This window comes from Rhipicephalus microplus, chromosome 7 (assembly GCF_043290135.1).
Source record: "Rhipicephalus microplus isolate Deutch F79 chromosome 7, USDA_Rmic, whole genome shotgun sequence".
NCBI classification, from domain to species: domain Eukaryota; kingdom Metazoa; phylum Arthropoda; class Arachnida; order Ixodida; family Ixodidae; genus Rhipicephalus; species Rhipicephalus microplus.
Genome location: NC_134706.1, coordinates 30901114 through 30925234, shown reverse-complemented (window position 1 = coordinate 30925234; position 24121 = coordinate 30901114). Strand labels below are relative to the sequence as shown.

Below are 24121 nucleotides of genomic sequence, written 5' to 3'. Positions count from 1 at the left end.
TAATATGTGATGTGTTTATTCAATTCAAAATTATTTGACCAAAACACTATTTCCTTTCGATTCCTTGGCACATCCTTGGTACTTACCTTTAGGTTCGAGTCTTGTGCTTCCCCAGGGTCCTTGGCGGCCGATGATTTCATGCAGGATGATGGCAAATGCATAGATGTCGTCCTTCTGACTTCCACGCGGGTAGTTCGACGGGTTGCGTAGCACCTCGGGTGATCGCCAGAGCTGGCCTGCGAGAACGCCCAGAGTAACAAATGTTTCAGCTGGGTACACTGAGCACCACTGCGTCGTGGTGTTTTCACAGCCTCACTGATGATAAACGTTAGGTTACCATGTTTATCATCTTAAAGAAGTACCGACACAATTAAGACTTTGTAAAAGGGATGTATTTTTGTTTCCTTGGTATTCGGTGTTAACGCTCTCCACACACCTGACTCGGACAACAATTCCAAAATATTTTACTTTAATTTTAAATGCTTCTTCTCCGAGCATCGGCAAGCCAGCCCCATCACAATGAACATTCCCAACCAGTCGACACAGTTCCACCGAGTTTTCAAACTCTGTATCCTGCATCCAGCTTAAATCATAGCAATCTCTGTCAGGGTCACTGGAATATAACGTACTGTTTACGTGCACCATGAGCAGATTACAGGTCTACCGTTAGTATGTTGCAAACTGCTGTCTCCCGGTGATGTCACACTGCGATGAAACGTGACCGAGAAGCCGCCGTCTTGATATAAAAAGCGAAAGTGTTTCTGCAAGGCAGCAGTACTAAAAATACCTTATTCGATGCATTCCCAGGCACCACAATACTCGCTTTAAAATTTGTGTCAGTACTCTTTTAACAATAAGGTGCGGAGTGTGATGAAACAGGGCACCACAGCTCGAACTGAATGCACCCAATGCATCTTGTTATGAAATACCATAAGGTTGTTCACATCTGCTGCTGGCATCCTCAGTCTATAAAAGTCAGCGACGCCTATATAGGGGACCTTGCCGTAGTTTCCCATTACATCAGGTCTCCACATTTCTTTGAACTTTGGCCATGTCCAAAGATCAACTTGGCTGTGTCCGTGTCCAAGGTTCTTTGGCCGGGTCTTTCGATCGCATGCCCAGATCGTCCCTGGACTACTTATTTACGTCTCATAAAGAGCCCTGAATTCTTCTCCACCACTAAGGATCTGCATAAGAGCCGCACATACTCCGAGAGCTTCCTTCTCTCGTTATCACGAAAGGAACCCTTCAATTACGTAAGAAACGGCTTCTGTGTGATAGACTTCTTGCTGCTTTCCATACAGTTTTTGTCAAAATGCAGTTAAATGTTTTGCGAAAATTTCACAAGGATGGTGGCCTCCTACTGTACACGTTAGTCTACCTCCACTCTACTCATCAATGAGTAAAGTCTTTCAAGTTCCACTGCATGGCCCACTTAAGGCATCTTCAACACTGCAGTGCAGTGTGGCGCACAGCTACTAGTAGCTGATTGGACAAAACAATGCACCAGTGCGACTTGACGAAGATGTCATTAGTCGTTTCAATAAAACATGTAATGAGGTGCGACCGGTTGTAATTAAGGAGAACGGCGGCTTACTGCGGTACAGCTGGTAGTCTTCCTTGTCGTCCCTGTTGGCACGCGCAGCTGCATTCGTAGCCCGAAGCTCCAGCAGGCCGAAGTTTGCGAGCCGCAGCACCCACAGGTTCGTGACGAGCACGTTGGTCGACCTAAGGTTGCCGTGAACCCGAAGGTCGCTCTCGTGCAGGTAGCGGAGTCCCTAGAAAAAAAATTTATACAAGAAGAATCAGAAAAAGAATTTATACAAGAAGAGTCATTACGCCATAATGATTTGATTTACAAATGCTGCCGAACTCCTCCCGAGCGTCATTTACGGGGAGGGATGACCTTTTGTATGAATAAGGTAAGCACATTATTACACAACTTACATCGATAACTTGGACACAAACACTTATTAAAATGCATAAAGGCTATGTTACACCCAAACAAGGCACATCTGAATCTAGGCAACAAAATGTGAAGTTCAGCTTATTCATTACAGTGAACCGCATCACTGTAAATCACGTAAGTGCATAAATTTACGAATGTAAGTTGTATTTACTACATCACTCCGAAACCGACTTCACGCATGAATAACAGGAGGAAAGGAAAAGAAACCTGTATACAGTTAAACCTCGTTATAACGAGACGGGTTATAACGAAATAATAGATATAACGAGCAAATCCTAATTCCCCTTGAAAGTCCCCATACAAACCAATGTATTCAAAACCTCGTTTTAACGAGGCAAAATTTGCCTGTTATGGAATATAACGAACAAATTTTGTTAGGAAGTAAAATTTTGAGCCGATGTCACGACAGTGCACAACGCGAATTTCAGACGGCGCGCAACGCGAGAACTGTATTTAGCAGTTCAAAACTCCCGCCACGCGCCCTCCAGCAACGCGCGCGAAGCAGACAGCACGCGCTGTTTCCGGAGGAGAGGTCGCTGCACGTGCGCCGCTTGGCTACCACCGACAGCGGAGTGCTCCGCAGCTCCGCGAACGTCTCGCCCTTTTCTTTTCTTTTGTGTCTTCTTTATATTCTCCCTCTCACCTTTCTCATGGCGCTGAGGCGCGCTTCCTAATCTTACATACCCCCTTCCCCTTGAGTAACCGGTTCCTAGAGGGCAGCGCAAAAGAGCGCCCCTTCTGCCCCTTCCTCTTCACAGTCACTTTCTCTGCAAGTGTTGTCGCTCGCCGACGTGAGCCGCGTTGCTTTAGCGTGCGTGTTTCTTCTCTTTTTCGACCGCTTCCGCCTTATCTTTTATCGTGCTGCGCTCGTGATTCCAGCAACATGAATGCGCCAGGCGGGAAGCGAAAGCGCATAACGCTAGATCAGAAGGCGGCTATGATAAGAGCCGTCGAATCGGGGACCAAGAAAGGCAACGTGGCAAGAGACTTTGGCGTACCGACGAGCACACTGTCAACCATCTTGAGCAAGCAGGAGTCCACCATCGACGCTGTTGCACGTGGCGTGAAAGGAAGCGCTAAGAGGATGAGGGCACCTGCCTTTGAAGCGGTCGAAAGGGCCGTTTTTAAATGGTTCTTGGACACGCGGGCCGTGAATCTGCCGGTGAGCGGCGCCTTGCTGCAAAGAAAAGCGAGACTTTGCCTGCATCATGGGCTATGACAACTTCATAGCAAGTTCGGGTTGGCTCCAACGCTTCAAGGAGCGCCACGACATTGTCGGGAGAGCGGTCTGCGGCGAATCGCAATCTGTCGACGAAGCAGATTGATTGATTGATTGATTGATTTGTGGGGTTTAACGTCCCAAAACCACCATATGATTATGAGAGACGCCGTAGTGGAGGGCTCCGGAAATTTCGACCACCTGGGGTTCTTTAACGTGCACCCAAATCTGAGCACACCGGCCTACAACATTTCCGCCTCCATCGGAAATGCAGCCGCCACAGCCGGGATTCGATCCCGCGCCCTGCGAGTCAGCAGCCGAGTACCTTAGCCACTAGACCACCGTGGCGGAGCGGACGAAGCAGAGGCTACCAAGTGGGCGAAAGAAAACATCGTGCGGCAGCTAGAAAAATACAGCGCGGAGGATATTTTTAACGCGGACAAAACCGCTCTCTTTTTCAAGATGTTGCCGCACAAGACGTTAGCCCTCAAAGGCGAGCCGTGCCATGGCGGCAAACAAAGTAAGCTGCGGATCACTGCGCTACTTTGTGCAAACATGACCGGCTCTGAGAAGCTGCCAATTTTCGTCATTGGCAAAAGTGCATCCCCTCGCTGCTTTAAGGGGAAGAGGCAGCTCCCAGTCAAGTACGTAGCCAATCGCAAAGCCTGGATGACCAGGGAGATTTTTTCAAAATGGCTTTGCAAATGGGACGAGAAGCTGGCAAAGGCGAACCGCAAGGTGTGCCCTGTTTTAGATAACTGCACCGCCCACCATACCGCTGCCGTGCTTCAAAACATCTAGCTGCTGTTCCTTCCTGCCAACTGCACAGCAAAAATACAGCCGCTTGACCAAGGCGTGATTATGTCGCTGAAGGCAGGTTACCGCAAGCGTGTGATAGACAAGCTCCTGCTCAACATGAGGATGAAGCGAGACACCGATGTTGACTTGTACGCTGCGCTCGAAATGCTTCAGGCGGCGTGGATGAGTGTGACGGCGACCACGATCGCAAACTGCTTTCGACACGCCTCATTTGCCGCCGCACCAGACGCCAGCGATGAGCCATCAGACGAGCCCACTGTGCCGGACGGTTTTGCCACATCAGACGAAGTCGCTGCATCATGGACGGCACTTCGTGACGCCGGTGTCGTGCCTGACAGCGAGTCGTTTTGCGACTATGTGAGTGCGGACTCGGAAGTGGTGGCAACGGAGCAGCTCCTGGATGACGATATTGTGCGCGCTGTCAGTGATCCTAACGAAACCAGTGACGATGACTCTGTCGACGAACAAGAGACAAACGTGCCGACGGCGTCGGAGGCATTAGACGCGGTGGACCTACGGCGCCGCTACTTCGGCGCTCACGAGGGCGGCGAAGATGGCTTGAACATTGCGGCCGCAGCTGAGCGAGCCATCGTTCGCATCAGGAAGATGCATCAACAACCAATTACGGACTTCTTTGCAGCTAAGTCTGCCTGAAATGCAAGCTGTGTATTTTGAAGTGCATTAAAACAGGTGCATGACTTTTTCCTTTTTATTTGGGAATGCGGTTATTTTGTTGCATACCACAGTGCGGCGGGATGCTATTTCGCCCGCTATTTTTTTGGGGTAAGTACAGTGCATAATATTTGCGTTAAATGCCCGCTATGGCTATAACGAAAGATTGGTTATAACGAGCAAATAGCGGCGGCCCTCCAATTTCGTTATAACGAGGTTTAACTGTATTTTCTTCCGAGCTTTTGCATGACTTTAGAGAAGAGATACAAGCAGGCTTAGCTTTGGTTAAGCTCGCACCTTAGACTGACGAGTACATGCCGGAGAGTTTCATTCCATTTAATTTAGTTTGCACGTGAAAGGATCTTTTGTGGACTGGCATTCACATTAAGTGTTGTGGTATTATGAACAACACTGTCTTGTCTAATGACTTTAGAATACAGAGTTGTGCAAGCTTGGGTTAGGTTATTAAGCAGACTTTAAAGACTGATACGTTAAGTGATTCAGAATTTTATCCTACAATTCGGCGTATTAACATTTATTATACTCGTGAAAAACTTTCTGTGGCAATGAAGGGAAGGTTATGGGGCCAAAGTGGGTGTGTGCCGCGGCTGTTGAATGTAATGCCGCAAATGCATCCATTTTCAGTGCAAAAATAACAAAAAAACGACGTCATTTTCTACTGGATGCGATTTATTAAGAGACGCTGCCTGCACCGAGGAGATATTCATATTAAATGCGAAGCATTTCTTAGCGAACTTCCGTGACTTTGAGCGTATCTATCTATCTGTCTCTCTTTGTCTCTCTCTCTCTGTCTGTCTGTCTGCCTCTGTCTGTCTGCCTCTCTCTCTGTCTGCCTCTCTCTCTGTCTGCCTCCCTCTCTGTCTGCCTCTCTCTCTGTCTGTCTGCCTCTCTCTCTGTCTGTCTGCCTCTCTCTCTGTCTGTCTGCCTCTCTCTCTGTCTGTCTCTGTCTGTCTGCCTCTCTCTCTGTCTGTCTGTCTCTGTCTGTCTGTCTGTCTGTCTGTCTGTCTGTCTGTCTGTCTGTCTGTCTGTCTGCCTGCCTGCCTGTCTGTCTGTCTCTGTCTGTCTGTCTGTCTGTCTGCTTACATTTGGGTGCTCTCATGGTCACCCCCTTAACTTGGGGTGAACAAAAATTAACATGAGAGGTTTGGATGGTTAGGATACGACGTGCTGGTCAAGACTTGAATAATGTCACAATCCAGTCACTTACATCGTCAAACACTTTCTGCCAGACAGTGACACATATCCACGGGCGGGTATGTGCCGCTGGTAAGTGGGTATGTCTCACAGGTTACTGACACTTAGTATCTGCCCAGGAATGACGAGAACACACAGGGGCAATTTTAACGTGCGAGCGTTAAGAAATACCCGACATCGGTAGCATCGATGCGACGAATGCAAAGAATAAGTGTTGTGGTCCCAGTTGGAATCGAACCCAAGAATTCTGAGTGGCAATGAAGCATTCTACCACAGAGTTATGCCAGGTCTCGGAACTACTTTTCAAATAGATGGTAATCTTCATGAAACGTCAATAGTGGTTGCAGTGTTGCTTACCCAATTTTAAAAACATTACATATGTACTCCTTTACTACAGCCGTCCTGTCGGGTTAACGTCAATTGTGGTTAGTTGCCATGCGCTGAAGTTGATTTACGTAGCAGTGTCCAGGACCAGCATCGCCACGAGCACCAGTGCTTCATATAAGAGTCTGGTGTGGCTAATACGCATGTTCCAGTTGGCATTGTTGCACAAGTGCAAACAACTGGTTATATGAACATTTGTAACTCTTCAACTTATGTCTGTGCGTGCAACATTTGTACATGCATTTAGCGTCATTTCATGACGTGTCGCTTAATAAAAAAATTGCAACACGGTCACCTTCCTTCGCTTTCTGTAGAGTCACTGTATTTTTGCGTGTCTGAAAATGTCGCACATTTTACGTGCACCTCACAGTCGAAATGGCATCTTCGTCTTTAGGCGAGCGCGTGTCGCCTTTCAGCTGTTTCGACGACTTGCCAAAAGAGCTTGTGTCCAATTTCGCTCACAAATGACTGTGCAAGCTGTTACTTGAACACGGCAGTCATCCGAAACGCAAACCGAACCGGACTGCTTCAAGGAGAAGTACAAGAGCAGTAACTCCGCCCCCGTAGCCACAGAAAGTTATTGATTGATATTTGGGGTTTAACATCCCAAAGCCACCATATGATTATGAGAGACGCTGTAGTGGAGGGCTTCGGAGGTTTCGACCAGCTGGGGTTCTTTAACTTGCACCCAAATCTGGGCACACGGGCCTACAACATTTCCACCTCCATTGGAAATGCAGCCGCCGCAGCCGGAATTCGATCCCGCGACTTGCGGGTCAGCAGCTGAGTACTTTAGCCACTAGATCACCACGGCGGGGCACAGAAATTCGTCCCGAGTATATCAGCATCAAATGAAACCTGAACAGCGGCAAGCCTTCACGACAGTATAGTGCGCGCCGTCCACTTATCACCATGGACAGGCCCGCATATGTGCGCAGAGCTGCCGGACAGGATGCGCACGCCTGTCAATAGCGATAATCAAATGGTGTGCACTATACCATCGCGAGGGCTTGTCACTGCTCCTGTTTCATGCACTTGACGCTGATAGTACATGCAAGGGCTGGAAGAGGATACAGGCATACTGCTCGCAATTCAGAGATTGTACAGAACAACTAAACAAGAATCGGTGCAATGCTCATAAAGTCTTTGGCAGATCTTGTGCAGTGAACAAACCAGACCCTCATGTGGCAAACTCTTAGGTGTATCAATAGCAATCTGTTCAAATGGTGTTCACTGTGCACACACGCTAACTAAGCAACAGAGACAAGGAATCTTGCTGTTTTGATGATTGAGATATGTTCCCATTTGTACACGTCCACAATTATTTGTGAGGTGTAAGGCATTAGGCTTCTCAGTGAATCCATTCCATAGCTACCTGAAGTGTCACAGCGCCCCTTCGAATAAGCATGCTACCCTCAAATCGATTCATTATTTGTTTTAAGCTTGGAAGCTTGTTATGCCGACTTATATGCTCCAAGTATGATAAACTTTAAAATTTTATGTATTTTACAGGTTACCACTAGCATCCCACTAAAAGTCAAATTCTCCTACTTCTCAATGTGGTTTCGATTTCCTTTAAAAGAAACAAAAATCATAAATGGCATTAGCATAGAGGACTTATTTCAACTTTCAAGAAATGTTGTGCAGGTTTGTAGGGACTAATATACCCATTTTTCTTCTTAATATCTGATATGTACAATAGGAATTTGATTCGAAATTGTGCGACCAATATCACTATTGACTTTGCATTCACTTTGAACCTAAAATTCACTATTCGCACAAGCCTAGATGTGACCCATTATGCTAAGAAAAAATTCGCAACAGGAATTATCTGTGTCAGCCGACGTTTCGACAAGTCCACTTCCCTGTTCAACGCTTGTTTGGGCACCAAACTTTTCATGAGTGTTTCTTATCCTGATGATGGTGCCATTAACGAGTTCTAGCCTTGAAGAAAAGTTCACTTGCTGAAGCATCAGCTCACTCACACCCCTACCCATATTTACGAATTTTTTTGCCGCAAGCTTCTGTCTTTCCCTTACTGCTGTTTTTTCGATTTCCATTTTGCTTAGAGCACTCGTGAGCTGTTGTAGCAGACTCGGCTGTCACAAGTGTAGGTGGTACGAGTTGGCCAATACCTTTATGATGTCGAAAACAAATGAAGCGATGAACATGTTGTCCAACTTGAGGACGTCATTCTCCAGTATGTCCTAGAAGAAAAAGAAAAGGTTGGTGAGAAAATTGCAACAAGAAAGGACTTCGCGTGCTGTACGAGTTCTGTGGTGATGATACATGCTAACTACTATAAAATACTGACCAAGTGTACCCCCTCCCCTTTTGATAAAAGATAATCGGACAAGATGTAGAAAGGGGGCTCTTGCTCGGTTGTGAAACAAAATTGAAGACATCGGCAGAAAAGCCCATAAGAATGCACACAGGTGCTTCTAAAGAAATGCTCCGTTTCTTTACACATGCATTTACTGTACTGACTGAACTGAAGGGGATCCTTGTGCGAAATTTCATGTATTATGACAAAAGGTAAATTAAAGTGTCACTCTAATGTTCCGACAAAAAAATGTTCCACCGCCTGGGGTGCGAGCGGTGCTGGCTAGCACTCTCAGTTAATGAGCACGCATAAATACCCCAAAAAAAGTGAACCGGGGAGCACCGTCTATTGTAGCCGAAATGGTACAACATTGAACAGGTAATTCCAAGGTTGCAGGTTTAGATCCCACTGACATGGAGAGCGATCTTTTGTCAACTTTAATTGCTTTCAGTTTAAGTAAGAATCATCACACTACAGTCAAGAAACCACACGTAATGTCCCCTATAGTTTTCTTTCTTAATTGTATGTAGGTATCATTAGGTGTGTATATTCGCATCAGCTTTTTAGCTGCACCAAATGGCCGAGTGTTTCTACAGTCTCACCCACGTACCTGCAGGTTTCCTTTGACGCACAGCTCGGACACTGCATAGATGCAGTTGGGCTCCACGCAGGCTCCCACAAACGGGTTCAGGTTCTCGTGATGCAGCTCTCGCATCTGAAGACAGAAAAGCATCACTGTACCTCGTCACCGAGCAATTTAACTTGCTCCTATAGTCAGTCACACACAATCAGAAAACCAGAACAGCAGACACCAAAAGCACGGCAAGTGCCAGACAAATGCCCTCCAAGATTCAGTACCGTGGCACTTTATATCAGTGACTAAGAGATTTAATAAAATGACTGGGAGAAAATACCGAATAACTTGAAGGCGACAACCCAACGACCAGCGATGACCAGATGATGGCCAGGCAACAAATGCCCTACGAGATCCGATGACGTGCAAACTGCCCGCCCATGCGCTGCCCCAACTTCCCAGGCTTTAGTAAAAGTGAGAAAAGATCTGCTTCGTTTTCCTCTGTCACGAAGTTCCCGCAGCATTATGCAAGTCATATTTATTGTCTATTGCTGTCTGCCATCTTGGCAACACAACTTTAAGTGCACGTTATTGGAGCCTATACCACAGAAACTAGCTGTTGCACTCACTAAAAGGCATGAAAAGTCTATAAATGGTAAATGTCTTATCAAGTCATCCGTACGGCACCTTCACTGCTTGGGTTACAAAATAAAACCATGGAAGGGCCTTAGTGCAACCAACGTGAGCGAAAGAAAGGGTTTGTTTAGCGAATGTGCTAAATTTCTGCACTATACTACATTTGAGAGCACTGCAGCTAACTGCATGAAAAAAGTACCACAAATTATTCACCTGAATATGACAATAAAGTACAGTATGACCACATTGATACCCTCCCACTTAATACAACTTTCCCACTCCTGTGCTTGCTATCGCAAAAACTAAAGATGACCCAATATAGCTATGTATAGCATGTTCCGGTAAGTATGTCCCTAGGAAATACGGTTATCAGGGAGCAAAGTTCAGCATCCCGGGAAACTGGAGTCATATTTTATGTTTCGCAGCTTTTCGAAAGACTCTTTTCGAAAACCATGGGGAAGCACCTTTTATTCTAACTCAATTGGTACGGCATCGAACGTGCAATTCGAAGGTTCCGGGTTGAGATCCCACTGTTGGAAAAATCGACGTCCTCATTTAAATTTACGTTATGATTGCTGCACTACAGTTAAGGCAACATTCAATGTCTCCTATGCTTCGCTTGGCATAACTGTCGATTGGATTCATTTGGTTGTGTCCAACAAAAAAAGTGAGGAGTGAAACTGGGCTTCTTTGCGAGGCATTATCAATCAGACAGCACACATATATACACTCAAAAATCGATATAACGAATTCGAATATAACAAATTATCGGTTATAACCAAGTAAGTGACCAATAGCTTTGCTATAGACACAGTTTACTAATAATTGTTTATAACGAATTTTCGGATATAAAGAAGCATTTTTGTGGCTGATGTGATTGTTATGATGAGGTTTGAGTGTACAACCAGATCACAGAAAGGGAACACAACACCACAGTCATTAGTTTTCCTTTCTGTGTCCTGGTAATACATGTGCACTTTCTGATTCATAAATGGAAATGGGCAGATATTTGGGCACTAAGAAGAGATGAATGAGTATAACAGTACTACTATTCGGGTTCGCTTATCGTGCACATAAATGATTTGAAATTTCGAAGTCTGTGTTCGAAACGAACCAATACATGTATTACTATTTATTATTATTATTTGAAATACTGCATATATTTGACTGTGTCTTACCTCCTGCAGAGGTGGTTTCACTCCACCATAGAAATGGTATGCCGTGAAACCACGGGTCAAAAAAAGAAAAATCTGCACTGCCGCGAACCACACTTCAATATTAAATATAGATACTAAGTATTTTCTCCTCCATTAACTTTTTTGAACTATTATAAGGGTATATATTCACCAAGCATGGTAAATGTTAATACTTATAACTTTCACTAAACTGCAGAAATGCTTCCACTTTACTTTAAACCAAAAAAGTGAGGTTCACACATGCCTATTATGCAAGTTAATTGGATCACGACAAAAATGCTCAGTTTTCTTTGTAATATGTAATACATACTATTTGTAATACATACTATATGTAATACATACTATATGTAATACATACTATATGTAATACATACATACTGTTTGCTTCGAATCCACTCACACGAGAAGCCACTCGCACGCGAATCGGCAAGGAAGGCAAGCACGCAATATTTTTGCAGCGGCCACTTATCTCACCAGTTTCATCTCTTTCTTGACCGCGCGCGGAATGTCGGCCGACCGGCGGTGGTAGATGAGCTTCTTGACGTATGTTATTGTGCCCCGGTAGCGGTACGTGTCCTCGGACAGGTTCATCATCCGGGAGTCGCTCACCATCTGGCTGATCAGGCTCAGCTAATGGCGACCACGAGAATGAGAGAGAAACAAGGGGACACAATGCTTTATCGCCATAGCAAAAAGAAAAACACCCTGCATGCTACACGCGCTGAAGGAATCGGGGGAAGCAATATTTGAATGAGTCAGCAATACAAAATGGTTCGCAGTGATAGCCCTTTGTGACACAGCATCCTCACTTGAATGCAGGTCTTACTGTTCTCATTTCCATCCATTTCAGGCATAGAAGAGAATTAATGATGAGCTAATAGTAAAGTATGTATTCTGATTGCCTAAAGTTCCTTTACATTACTTTTGGCTGAAGTATTTGGCTACACACAATCGCTTCAGCAAAGGCATTATCGTGTTTAACGAGAAACTGAAAGTGCAACATTTCGGCCGAAATTTTAAGGAACACAATTTTTTGACTTCGTAGGAAATGCTGCCGGCAGACGACTATCGCATGTACTTTGAGTAAGTTGTTGAATTTGGTTTATGCATAAACACAGCGAAACTTGCTGTATTTATGAGATAATTATTTACATTGTAATTCTGAATAAGTGCAGCAAAATACACCATAGTATATTTATTCTAGCACTTCCACTTGCTTTAAAGTTGGTCTCCAGAGCATTGGCATCGGGTTACGAAGATTTAAGGCATTTATAGACAGCTTATCCAAATTCACCTTGGAAGGGGCTAATAGACGTGCCATACATTTTGTGAAGAGGAAATACAGGGTCCCTTTTTTTTAAACCTTGAACAAGGGTGACATCCACGATAGGGTTTCGTAACATGCTCCAGAAGTCTGGACTTGCACGACCGATGTGATTAACAGTGAATCGTGTCGTGCAATAGAAAATGTTGGTATATTACATCAAATCACATCGCAACTGGCATTCACACACGCATGGTGATGCAACATGCCGTCCACTAGGTCTTCTCGATTTGGATGCACTTTATGCACTAGTTCCAAGAGTGCTGTGCTTTGCCAGATCACACCGCCTGCACTTCCACACTCGATTTGACCTTGCACAGCACGAGTTCATCAGCAGCACTAGCTTCCCTGGGAGTTCTCGTACACGCAAGCAGCACAAAGTATACGGCACGGTTGCATTTTGCTCCGAACCTTAACGCCACACTGAAACCACCGGTGTCATGGTGCGCCAACACTAGAGGAACTGGCACGACACCGGCACGACATTCCCGTGAACTACATCCAGAAAGCGCAGCCAAATCGAGGAGACCTACAGGTTATCTTGCGAATAATCCTAAACTGCACAAATGACCTTTTTGTCCTGAATATGTTGTTAGCCTGTAATTTTGAAAGAAATGCAATTTCATTTCACTGCAGTGATACTCAGCATCTCAAAAGAACACTTACAGAAGCCAAAGAAATGGAAAGTCTCAAAAAACGGTGACAGACTTTCTTTGACAGCTTTTACCAGTAGTAATAATAATAATAATAATAATATGTAGGATAATGTCCCCAAAACACGATAAAATTATGAGGGCTCTGAAAATTTCGACCATGTGATGTTCTTTAGAAGAATGTGCACCTACTTTGTACAGTAAATGGCCCTCTCTCATTTCCCTTTCCTTAATGCTTTTATCACGTGGTGAACAACAGTGCAACACCAAAATAAAGATGAAGATAAGAAGAAGAAAACACAAAGTAGCAACTTACAACTAATATATTTTCCACAGGAATGCACCTATATACACGGCACAGAAAAAAAAAAAAAACAGCACGGAAGCAAGAAAAAAAAAGGAAGAACAACAGAAAAGAAAAACGCATGATAATTCGATGAGAGATGGAGCACAGTCATTACCAGTGATCGCCCCATGCTCTGCTGAGATAGTCAAGGCCTTTCTTGGCAACTGCTATCAATGCCATGCTCATACACTGCTCACCCCAGCGGTCAATTGTTACTGCCTCGATAAACTCACGGGTAAGTGTGTCCTGACTTTTTCACAATTACGCCGCAATTCTCAAACAGACTCACAGGTGAATGATGATAAGGTTTTCATCCGCTATCATCCACTAAGGAAACTACACTATAACCTCATCATGACCAAGTCACATTTGACACGAAAATAACTTCATTATATCCAAAAATTTGTCATAAACATATTTGTAAAACTATATCTACGGCAACATTATTCCTCATTTATTTCAATATAATTAACAATATGTTACTATATCCGTGTTTGTTATGTCATGGTTTGAATGTAGTTGTAGGTCACTGCATTGAGTCTCCTGCTTCTTTTCGTGCACATCTTGGTGTTTCACTGCATTTCCCCATGTACCACCAGCTCGCCCAAATTTTCATGTTACTAAGCTTTAGTCAGGGTTAAGCCATAGAAATGCGCACACTGAGAACACGGAAAGCAGCCCCCCCCTCCATCGGTCTTTTAAGGTGAGTGCCAGGACTGCCCTTTAAACCTTTACACAGCCAGTCCTGTCCCGGCATATTTTAATGCTGAGGATTATGGCCACTCAACATTGGCAATAGCGAGGGCTCCTGATGTTCAGTTGCACGAGTGCCTACCTCCTATACTTATTCTCTGGTGAAGGGAGAGAGGTCGCCATGGTAAAACTTCACGTCCCCATATAATAAAGAACACTGCGCCTACCTGTATTACCAACTGCACACAAAATATAGGCATTGCGCAGAGAATGTACATTGCACTTTGTATCGTTGGCATTAAATTAAACGTGAACAGCGGCAAGCATTAGCAACGGTACACTGTGCGATGTCCAGTTAACACCATAGACACGCACAGTGCTGTCAAACCGCTGCGTGCTTCTTCAACGGTGATGACTAAATTCACTGTACAGTTTCTAGTGCTTGCTGCTGCTGACATTTCATCTTGCGCCGCTATAGTACATTGCTGTACTGGTGTGACCTTTGTAAATGTCACAATCTCACCTTGCTTATGACGTGCTTTGGGCCGGTCAAGGTGGTTAAAGGCTCCAGTTCCCGCTTGTCAATCATCCACAGAAGACCGGCGATCTCCTGCTCGTACTTCCAGTTCCTGGGTTCAAACAGCACCAAGAAGACGCATGCAGCCCAACCAGCGGAAAACAAGCCTTGAAGGATGACAAATGCTTCAATGCACGCTTGCTACTAAGCGTACTGTGCAGTAACTGGTCACAGTGAGAGGGCGAATATTTGGGTTGACCACCTTAGACAGGCGACAGATCCTGGTTCAAATCTCTTAAGTGTGCGCAGGGTGTTCAAGGGGGGGACGGGGGCAAAGATTCCTCACAGCGCCGCCCTGCTCTATTAAGTCAATGCTTGGGACAGACTGCTTGGGGCGGACTGCTTGGGCAAACTAATCTGACCAATATATTTTAAGACTGGACAAAGGCATGCCGAAACGTCTTTTTTTCTTTCTTCGTTCAAAGTGATGTGGAAGTGGATTTGGATTCTTGCAGGAGCCAGTACGTTACAAGTGATAACCGGCAAAATACATTACGTTTTAAATTTACTAAAAGCATATAAGCCTGTATAACAAGCTTTCAAACTTAAAATATGATTAAGCAATGCAAAGGCGACCTGTTTATTTAACCTTGAAGTTCACAGTTCACAGGCTTATAGGTTCACAGTTCACAGGCTTAATGACAATGAGAACATATGTTGAATAGGCATCTTCATGGCATAGCACTCCTATGCAGCTGTGAAACTACAGTAAAAGCTCGTTAATTCAGCACCCGTTAATTCAGAAATTCGGATAATTCGGACGGCTCTATTGGTCCCGGCCAAAGTGCATGTTAATCTATGGGACCAAACCTTCGTTATTTCGTCGGAATTCGGCTCCGCACCGCTTAATTTGGACAAATGCTGACGGCTGCTGCTACAAAAAAGTGTGATAAAGCAGCGCTGGCACCACTGGAGTGAAACCGAAACCTGAGTGGCATCGCCATCATCATCAACTAGCGGGGGCGATCGCAGCGTCACCAAACGTCGGCGTCTTCTTTCTTCTCCACTCAGCGCCTCCGACGCCATTTTCCCATGTGTTGTCGTGTCGGAACCATCTCTTCTCGCGGAGTTCTCTTTTTCTTCCATTGTGACCGTATTTGCATGCCACCACCATCATGCGCTACAGTGATGGCAACGCCGAAAAAGCGGCAGAACTACGACGCGAAGAACTTGGCGACTAAAGTGGAAATTTTGGAAGCACTGAAGAACGGCGAATCGCGACAGCAGGTTATGACCAAGTACAACGTGAAGCGGAGCACGTTGGGAACGTACGTGAAAAATGAACAACAGATTCGACAAACCTTCGAAAGCGAGAAGTTTCATGCCTCTAGAAAGCGGTTGCGAACCGCAGCTCATCCCCAGCTCGAAGAAGCTTTGCTCCGGTGGATTACTGACTGTTGCAACGCGCATCTGCCTTTGAGCGGACCTCTCATCATGGCGCAAGGTGAGAAGTACGCTGCAATGATGAACATTGAATCGTTCAAAGCGTCAGAAGGGTGGTTTGCGAGGTTTCGAGAGAGACACGAACTTGTCTTCAGGAGTGTGTGCGGCGAAAAGGCCAGTGTTGACGAAAGCGTGACCACCGAGTGGAGAAATGTGAAGCTGCTGGAGCACATCGCCGCATATGAACCACGTGACGTGTTCAATGCAGATGAAACTGCTCTATTTTTCAGAGCTCTGCCAGACAAGATGGTGACTTTCAAAGGGGACGCGTGCATTGGTGGCAAGAAGTGCAAGCAAAGGATAACTGTGCTTCTTGCCGCCGCCAATATGACTGGCACGGAGCGCTTGCCACTACTTGTCATCGGGAAGGCGCTTAAGCCCCGTTGTTTTAAGAACGTCAAAAGCCTTCCTGTCGAGTACACAGCGAACAGGAAGGCATGGATGACATCGGACATTTTTTGCGGCTGGCTGCAGCAGTTGCACCGGCACTTCACGTCGAAGGACCGCAAGATAATTATGGTTGTTGACAACTGCAGTGCCCATAACTGTACAGTCGAACTGAAGAGCATCAAAGTAGTTTTTTTGCCGCCCAACACTACGTCTGCTCTTCAGCCGATGGACCAGGGTATCATTCACTACGTGAAGTCGAAGTACCGCAAGCGCCTGCTAGAGCGAATGATCCTATGCTCAGAAGCTGGAAAGTTGTATCAAGTGGACTTACTCGGCGCAGTGCACATCATCGCCCACGTGTGGAAAAACACTCCGCCGCAAGTCATCGCCAACTGTTTTCGGCACAGCGGTTTTGTGAGGCCCGAGCATGCAGCAGTAGCTGACGATGGCATCGAGGAGGTGTCAGCCGAGTCCACCGACGATGACTGCCCGACTTTCGATGCTGTCCTTCCCACAGATGTGACCTTTCAGGACTACATCGCGATTGATCATGGTGTTGAACGAGTGGTCTCCTGACCGATCAAGAGATTATTAATGATGTCACGGGCGCCCATGAAGACCACGATTCTGACAAAGAATCATGCGAGGTGATACAGCCGTGACCTCATCGCACCTCACGGGAAATCTCGGAGGCGCTGTTAATATTAGAGGACGCTTGCCTGAACACTCCCGACAGCTTGCGTGCTGTTGGCCATTTGGAACAGTTAAGAAAAATTGTGATGTCAGCCGGAATCTGCGCGAAAACGCAGACGACAATTACAAAATACTTCAACAAATAAAGGTATGCTTCTGCAGCTTGGTTTTAAATGTTGTTTTCCCTGTTCATTCGTTAATTCGGCATTCGGTTAATTTGGACAGTTTTTCCGGTCCCGTGAAATCCGAATTAACGAGCTTTTACTGTACCTTTACAAAAGGTAACATGCGTTGTAACTTACGCCTGTTCGTTCATATAAAAGATTTTTGTCCACCACGGAGAATTCGTGGCTATGATGCTGTTTGATCCTGGCCATGGCGGTTGCATTTCGGTGGAGAGGAAATGGTAGAGAGCCGTGTACCATGCAATGTCAGTGCACATCAAAAAATGCCACATGGTGCAAATTTTTGGAGCCCTCCACTATAGCATCTCTCATAACCATATCCTGGTTTTGGGAAGTAAAACCACAAATATTATTGTTATTAAAATTTTGAACAACTTTAATTCATGTCGATACGAACTGAAATACAGTAATATCTGCTCGCACACTCGAAGTGCTCAAATATTTGTACATGCCTGCTTATAACGCATCTTACCGGTACACAACAGTCGCAAACACAGACACCAGGACAAGCAGGACTCCAAGAACACTGGCTAGTATCTCTCGTCGATTATCTGCGAAAGGAAAACAAATGAGAGGCAGACAATCAGGATGCCCTTTATTGTCTCAAGTGAGCATGTCGAGAAACCGACTACCACACACCAGGAAGGGTGCGTACAAAACAAAACTTTTAATCAGATAACTTTATACACAGAAGGAAAAAGGAAAACAAAACTATAGACAGCCCCCCTACCCCCCCACCCCAAATCCCACGGCAAAAGAAAAGGAAGGGGAGTGGGGAGGGAGCACAAGCACATTTCATTAAAAAAATTTATTTACAATATCTAAAAAAAATGAAGTGGAAGGTGGCTTCACGGTAGAGCATAAAAGCTGTGCAAAAAAAGCTAGGTTCGCAAAAATATGCGGAGAACATTTTTAGAAAGATGTTACGACAGAAACTAGTTTTCGATTCTGGTCGAAATCTCCCAACTTTAGATTCCATGTACAGTCGAACCCCTTTTTCTAGAGACAGCGATATAAAAGACAAATGGGTAAAAGAGACGCCACTGTGCATACAGTAAAGTACGGGTTGATAAGAAAATGCATGAGGTATCCTGCTTATACATATTTCATATAAAGGACAACAATTGCTGCCTAGAGTTTGCCTCTTATAAAATGGTTTAACTGTGCTATAACGAAATGGGTCAACCTACAATCATGGAAATACGGTATGCATCTCTTGGGCAGAGCTCGTGACTTACCCAACGGGGCGATGCAAATCGAGCCGTCGTAGCCACAGGGTGGTTCCGCCACGGGCGCCTGTCCGGTCTTCCAAAGGACGCTGCTGTTGACGCTTGGCGAAAACTCCTTTGGATGTTAAGTTTTGGATCGGGAAGAAACAAGATGGGAAGTCACTTTTTACAAAGCTGGAAGGTCTCGCGCATGTAAACGACACAACACTGAAGAATGAAAGACAAACGATGATTTTGAAGATGGGACAAGCCATTGAGAATTTAAGTATTTCTTAACGGGACGCTGCAACACTTTTCTGAGTAACCATCACATCATCTCCATATCGGAGTGAATTCATTCATTCAAAATGAATCGCAAAATTATATCGTGCAGGCAGGGGTGAAGGCATTTTTTTTTTTTCGACAGGAGACACTTCGTGATTTGAAGCGAGGCTGGGCAGGCCGATGTGTTCGGGGCTCATTTTGTGCTCTGCATGCCATGAAAAAAAAAAAAAAAGAGAGAGGGCAGACACGCACCCAGTGTGCCCCCTCTTTGCTGAGCAGACAAACTAGTCCCCTTTCGTAACTCACACTACCTCACACAAGCGCTTACATCACGGACAATGCTGGGAACGCCATCAGATACGGGGAGGGCAAGAAACCGTTTCTTCTTATGTCATGGTATGCCGGTGGCTTATCGCAATGCTGCGTTCGGCATTGTTGACCGAGGTGGAATATGCTGAACTTGATGCACGTGTTTAGTTGACTAGTTAAAACGTTTTCGGAGGTGGTTTAGGGGCCAGCGAAGGCCACGCATGCCTCCGTGTAGAGTGAAAAATGTGCATGAATTGCGCTAGAGGCTAGTGCAAAGCTGGTGATCTCCTAGCTAGTCCTGATGTGGCTAAAAATCAGTTAGGCTTGATTAGCATAATTAAGCCACATAGAATTCAAGTACCGTAAAAACCGTAATCTGGGTTGAATTTAAAAAAAAAAATCCAATGAAAAGTCGACCCTCGTCTTATGTACCAGTCATTGGTAGGAAAAAAATGTGGAAGTCTCGCAAGAATGGGCAGCTGAAGTTGAAAGTTTTCATTGCCATCGCGAGCGTAAGCAGCGGCTCTGTTGGGTATGGTGTACTGAAATCTGGCAGTGTGTCGTCTTGGCAGCAAGCCAATGGGAGATAGGTGGTCGCCTTTGTGATGACGCTCTCAGTAAGGCACCACCGTCAAACGGTGTGACCAGCACACAATTGAATTGCAAAGCTTTCTGCAGTTTGAGTGAAATAGTCAAACCACACAATTGAAACTAAAAGTATCTGCAAGATTAGAACACATCCAATACACTTCTACGCATTAATAATATAAATAAAGGTGCTCCTGGGCTGCATGAGCTTGCACGATTGCTATTGTAGAACAGGGACCCAGATATTGTGCTTGCTTACTGTTTTAACTGCAGTCTTGTATTTTTTTGGGCCAACTTTGCTCAACCCTTATACACTCAAACCTCAATATAACGAACCCGGCTATAATGAATTATCCGTTATAATGAAGTAAATGAAAACTAGGTTTGTCTACAATGCTACAAAACTACAATGCTACAACTATATTTTTATAACGAATTTTCGGATATAACGAAGTATTTTTTTGGGCAGGTAGGATTTTGTTATAATGAGGTTTGAGTGTACTAAATACAGAGTTATCATGCGGGGCTCGATGCACGACTTACGGCTGTCTCGTCGTCGACATACTTGAAGCCACCAGCAGGCTGGAAGAGCCGCTCGATAACAGTGTGCGAAGCCCGGCGGGCTTCAACCAGCCGGTCGCGCACTTTGGTGGCAGCTTCGTCGAACACGGGCAGGAAGGCAAGCACCGTGTAGTTGCCCTCAACGTCACCCTTGGACGTGATACTCATCTCGGCGGTAGTCACACCTGCGTTAGAGAAGATAACCCAAGAAAAAAATGGCAGCTCCGGCCACAGAATTGCGGCGCATTTATTCTTCGTCTGTGCGTCGGAGTCGTAGCGATGGGCTTTCCCTCAAACCAAAAGCCTTTTATTCCTCTACTAATACATACTATGTGTACTAAGAGTTAAATGTTTACCACAAACAACCAATAGTATTACTTTTGGCCTAGTAGTGCTTTCAAAGTCTCGGGCAAAAACAACAGGATGTTAAAGTTTCCGACACGACGCCAGTGGCACCAACGCGAATCCGGGTGGGAAAAATATCTGAAGCACACTGGAAATGTTTGCTATCACGAAAATGAGTAAGCACTATTGGACAGAGCATTTATGCAAATTTTCCGTAAAAGGGTGAGCAATTGTTGTGGGTGACTGACTTTAAGTGTCTGCTTTGATTAAAATCTATCTCTTGTCTCGAAATTCGTGCAGACACAGGGTGACCAAGATGAAGGACGAAATGACAAGAATGTACACAGTGCCATCAGGTGGATGACTAGAGAATTATTTATTGATGTCATGCAGAAAATAACAAATCACACAGCATGCAATTACAGCCAGTATGCAATTGAAATCTGCTGGTTACAGAGCTGATTGAACAAAATCTGAGGACAACAATATTGTAGCTAGTTGTAACCAAAATCTTTGTGCGAACAGTTTCATGGCACTAGCTACTATCAACACTAGGCTATTGGAGAGGTTGACCTCTTGTGACCCCAACATGGCCCTGTAAAAGGGTAATGAGAGTCTGATAAACAACAAAAAAAAACCTATAAAAACATAGCAATGATTGTAGGACAGAAAAGATAATGAGGATTAGGTCGAGCTTTTTTTTTTATATAAAATTTAGTTTGCCCTGTGAATAGCTTAATAATGTAAAACTTACCTAGGAGCTCCATACTAAAAACGACCAGAAAGCACAGAATGGAACCTATAAGTTAGCTGTAATTAAGGCGACATAAAAAAGTGACATTTGCTGGGTACATAGTGCCCGAATGCTGGGCTAGGAAGAAGTATCATACCACCTGTTGTTCTTAATGATAATTAAGGTCCTCATTAGACCATAGAATGGCTGCAGCTTCTCAGCAACTACAGTTAGAAAGACGGGGGTTCAGAGTGTAGGCACATGTATTGTACTAGTGCAGGCGTACTATTGTACGCCTGCACATAGCGTGCGCCTTAGTGTGTCTTAATAACACAATAGAGAAAAACCTGACACTGGTGTTTATGGGAGCTCTAGCGCATGGGTGCTTCGGCAGTATGAGAATGTTTAATTAAACTTTGTTAATTCAATTAGATTTGGCTCCGTGCTACCTGCAGTCGCTTTGTTGCAAGGCAAAGTTGAGCAATAGTCCAGCAGTTTCACTTCACTGCCTCAACATCTTTAGGACAACCAATTCCAACTGAAAAATGAAGTACACAAAGTTAAAAATTATGTTTTTTTTTTTTCCGAAACAAATGCCAAGACAAAGCTGCAAGTGCATTCGAAGCCACAAGCACAAAGATCAGGCAAATTCATGTGGTAATAATCATCATTCTCATGGCAGCTGAGCGATTGCAGCACCAGAGTTTGCTCTAGTAAACATTGTAGCAAACTCTGTGGTGCGCACCGTTCTCGCTGGCACCGACTGCACCTGCGTACGCTCGGCTGCACACATCACACGTTCATCACAGCACAATGTACTCTTCTCGCTATGCCCTCATGGCGATGCTCGCATAGTGCCATTTCCTTTGATCCACTACTCTCCTCTCGCTCGCTGCTCATTCGCACAAACATGTTTGGTCAAGTCAGCTCACGCTTGCGCTGGATTACAGTCACTTCGTTCGTGTACAATGGAAGCGGACGATGGTGAACAAGGTCCCAAACGGACTGTGTGCACACACAGTCCAGAAGTTTTCGCAAGGAGTCCTGAAAGTTAAACAAAAGTGTACACTTCACAGAGTTGCCATCGCAGGAAGCCAGCTGTGATGGTTAAGGACGTTCGTCACTATGCTTGTCGATAGCGGACGAAAAAGGATTAACATCAACAATTGATGCGAACAAAAGAAGCTTTATATTGCACACTAGAGAAGGAAGTGACACTTTCTTGTTGATGAGCTGCGCGAACCAATGGCTCTGCGCCTCCTGCGCGGGGAACACGCCCCCAAGCAGCTGCAGCAGCCCGATGAAGGCCAGCGTCGGGTGCGGCAGGTGCGGCGGAAACACCTACTTGTACAGGCACACCTTGTTCTTCTCGGTTTTGTGCACTTCCTGGTCCCGGAATGGGAACGTCGCAGTTTGGGTCCCCGTCGTCCCGACATGATGCGGTCGTCGACGTGCGCGAGGGCAAAGGTGGCACGGCTGGAACGGCTGACCGCACACGGATGCGCTACCGTGTGCAGCGCCGTTGAGTCGGACGTCGCGGCCAACCCAGCAGTCAGGGTCGCAACTCCTGCGGTCCAGGATCAGGCCACGGCTCACAAGGACCACACCCGGTAGGCCTCACCCACGAACCTGCTCCCGGCCACTGCACCCAGGCAGGAGTCGTTCGGCAGGCCCCGTCCTTGGACCTTGTACAGGCCGACGGACTCGACCTCGAACGGACACACCGGCGCTCGACCTGGCCGACACGTACGGGTCCCACGTCCAGCTCAGGAACGCTGCCAGGAACTCGACCTCTCGAGCGGCGCACCGCTTCCCCTGCCTTCATGGCCTCAACCCTCCAGCTGCGGTAGCGGAGATGCCTGGACCAGCGCGACCTCGGACCTCGTTTCCAAGCTCTTGATCACCGCCCGGGCGTAGCGGTTCCACGTGCGGGTTCTGGCCAGCACAGCACCGTCTGTGCCGTGCTGAAATGCTGCTCGCTACAGCTGCGGAGCGGCAGCTCACTCACCGGCGTTCCTCGCCTTGGCCAGGGCACAGCCAGGTACCCTCGGGTGCACAGCTCGTGAGCTCGCGGCCCACTTCCGAGGCTGGCGCGTCGCTCGGTACGGCTCGGCGATCCTCGATTCAGCCAGCAACTCCCCTGGCATCTGAATCCTCGGCCACCCTGAATCCTCGCCCGGCTCCATGGTCCTCCGTACACACGCCCGCGTCTCGCCCGGCAGAACATCTCGCTCGTCTCTTGCCGAAGTGCGACGCTCTGGTGACACCGGCGCTTGATGGCACGGGTGCGACTACTGAGCAGTCAACCCGCATCGGAGACGCGATGCTCCATGCGGGGAATGGCCAGCCCGTCCAGCGAAGAGCGTGCGCCGAGACGCGATGCTCGACGCAACCGTGACCATTAGACAGGCCACGTTCATCGCTGTGTTGAACGGCTGACCGCGGAGATGCCTCGCCGAGATCCGCGATGCCCTCGGCAAGGAAGAAAACAGCAGGCCAGGCTGCGCCCCGAGATGCAGTACTCGTGCCGGCAATGCCGCCCCAGCTGGTAGTTGGACGACAGTAGCGTGGACAGCTGCGTTCCCTGGCCGGAACCTGGATCGCCTGCGTCCGACGCTTCAGCCCGCTGTCTCCCGTCTGCCGCTGCTCCGGCTCGTCCCCAGCCACAAAGCCACGTAATGGTCGCACGTGGCCCAATCGTGGCACGCCACCTCTATGGGCCACCACTGGTCATCCGCTGATTGGCGCACAGTTGCCTCGTAATTGCACGTGCCTTCTTCT

The 24121-nt window shown here is 46.3% G+C and overlaps 1 protein-coding gene across 1 annotated transcript in view; it reads right to left on the bottom strand.

Annotated features, from left to right (window-relative positions):
* Positions 1 to 24121, bottom strand: part of LOC119179303 (receptor-type guanylate cyclase Gyc76C) — a 410240-nt gene that overhangs the window by 31858 nt on the left and 354261 nt on the right. The window contains exons 9-17 of the mRNA XM_075868918.1: positions 20245 to 20447; positions 18550 to 18655; positions 17784 to 17862; positions 14547 to 14652; positions 11482 to 11637; positions 9212 to 9316; positions 8414 to 8485; positions 1598 to 1778; positions 87 to 236 (exon numbers count right to left, since the gene is read on the bottom strand). Of these exons, the coding sequence (XP_075725033.1) occupies positions 87 to 236; positions 1598 to 1778; positions 8414 to 8485; positions 9212 to 9316; positions 11482 to 11637; positions 14547 to 14652; positions 17784 to 17862; positions 18550 to 18655; positions 20245 to 20447 (1158 nt within the window). The remainder of the gene's footprint in view (positions 1 to 86; positions 237 to 1597; positions 1779 to 8413; positions 8486 to 9211; positions 9317 to 11481; positions 11638 to 14546; positions 14653 to 17783; positions 17863 to 18549; positions 18656 to 20244; positions 20448 to 24121) is intronic.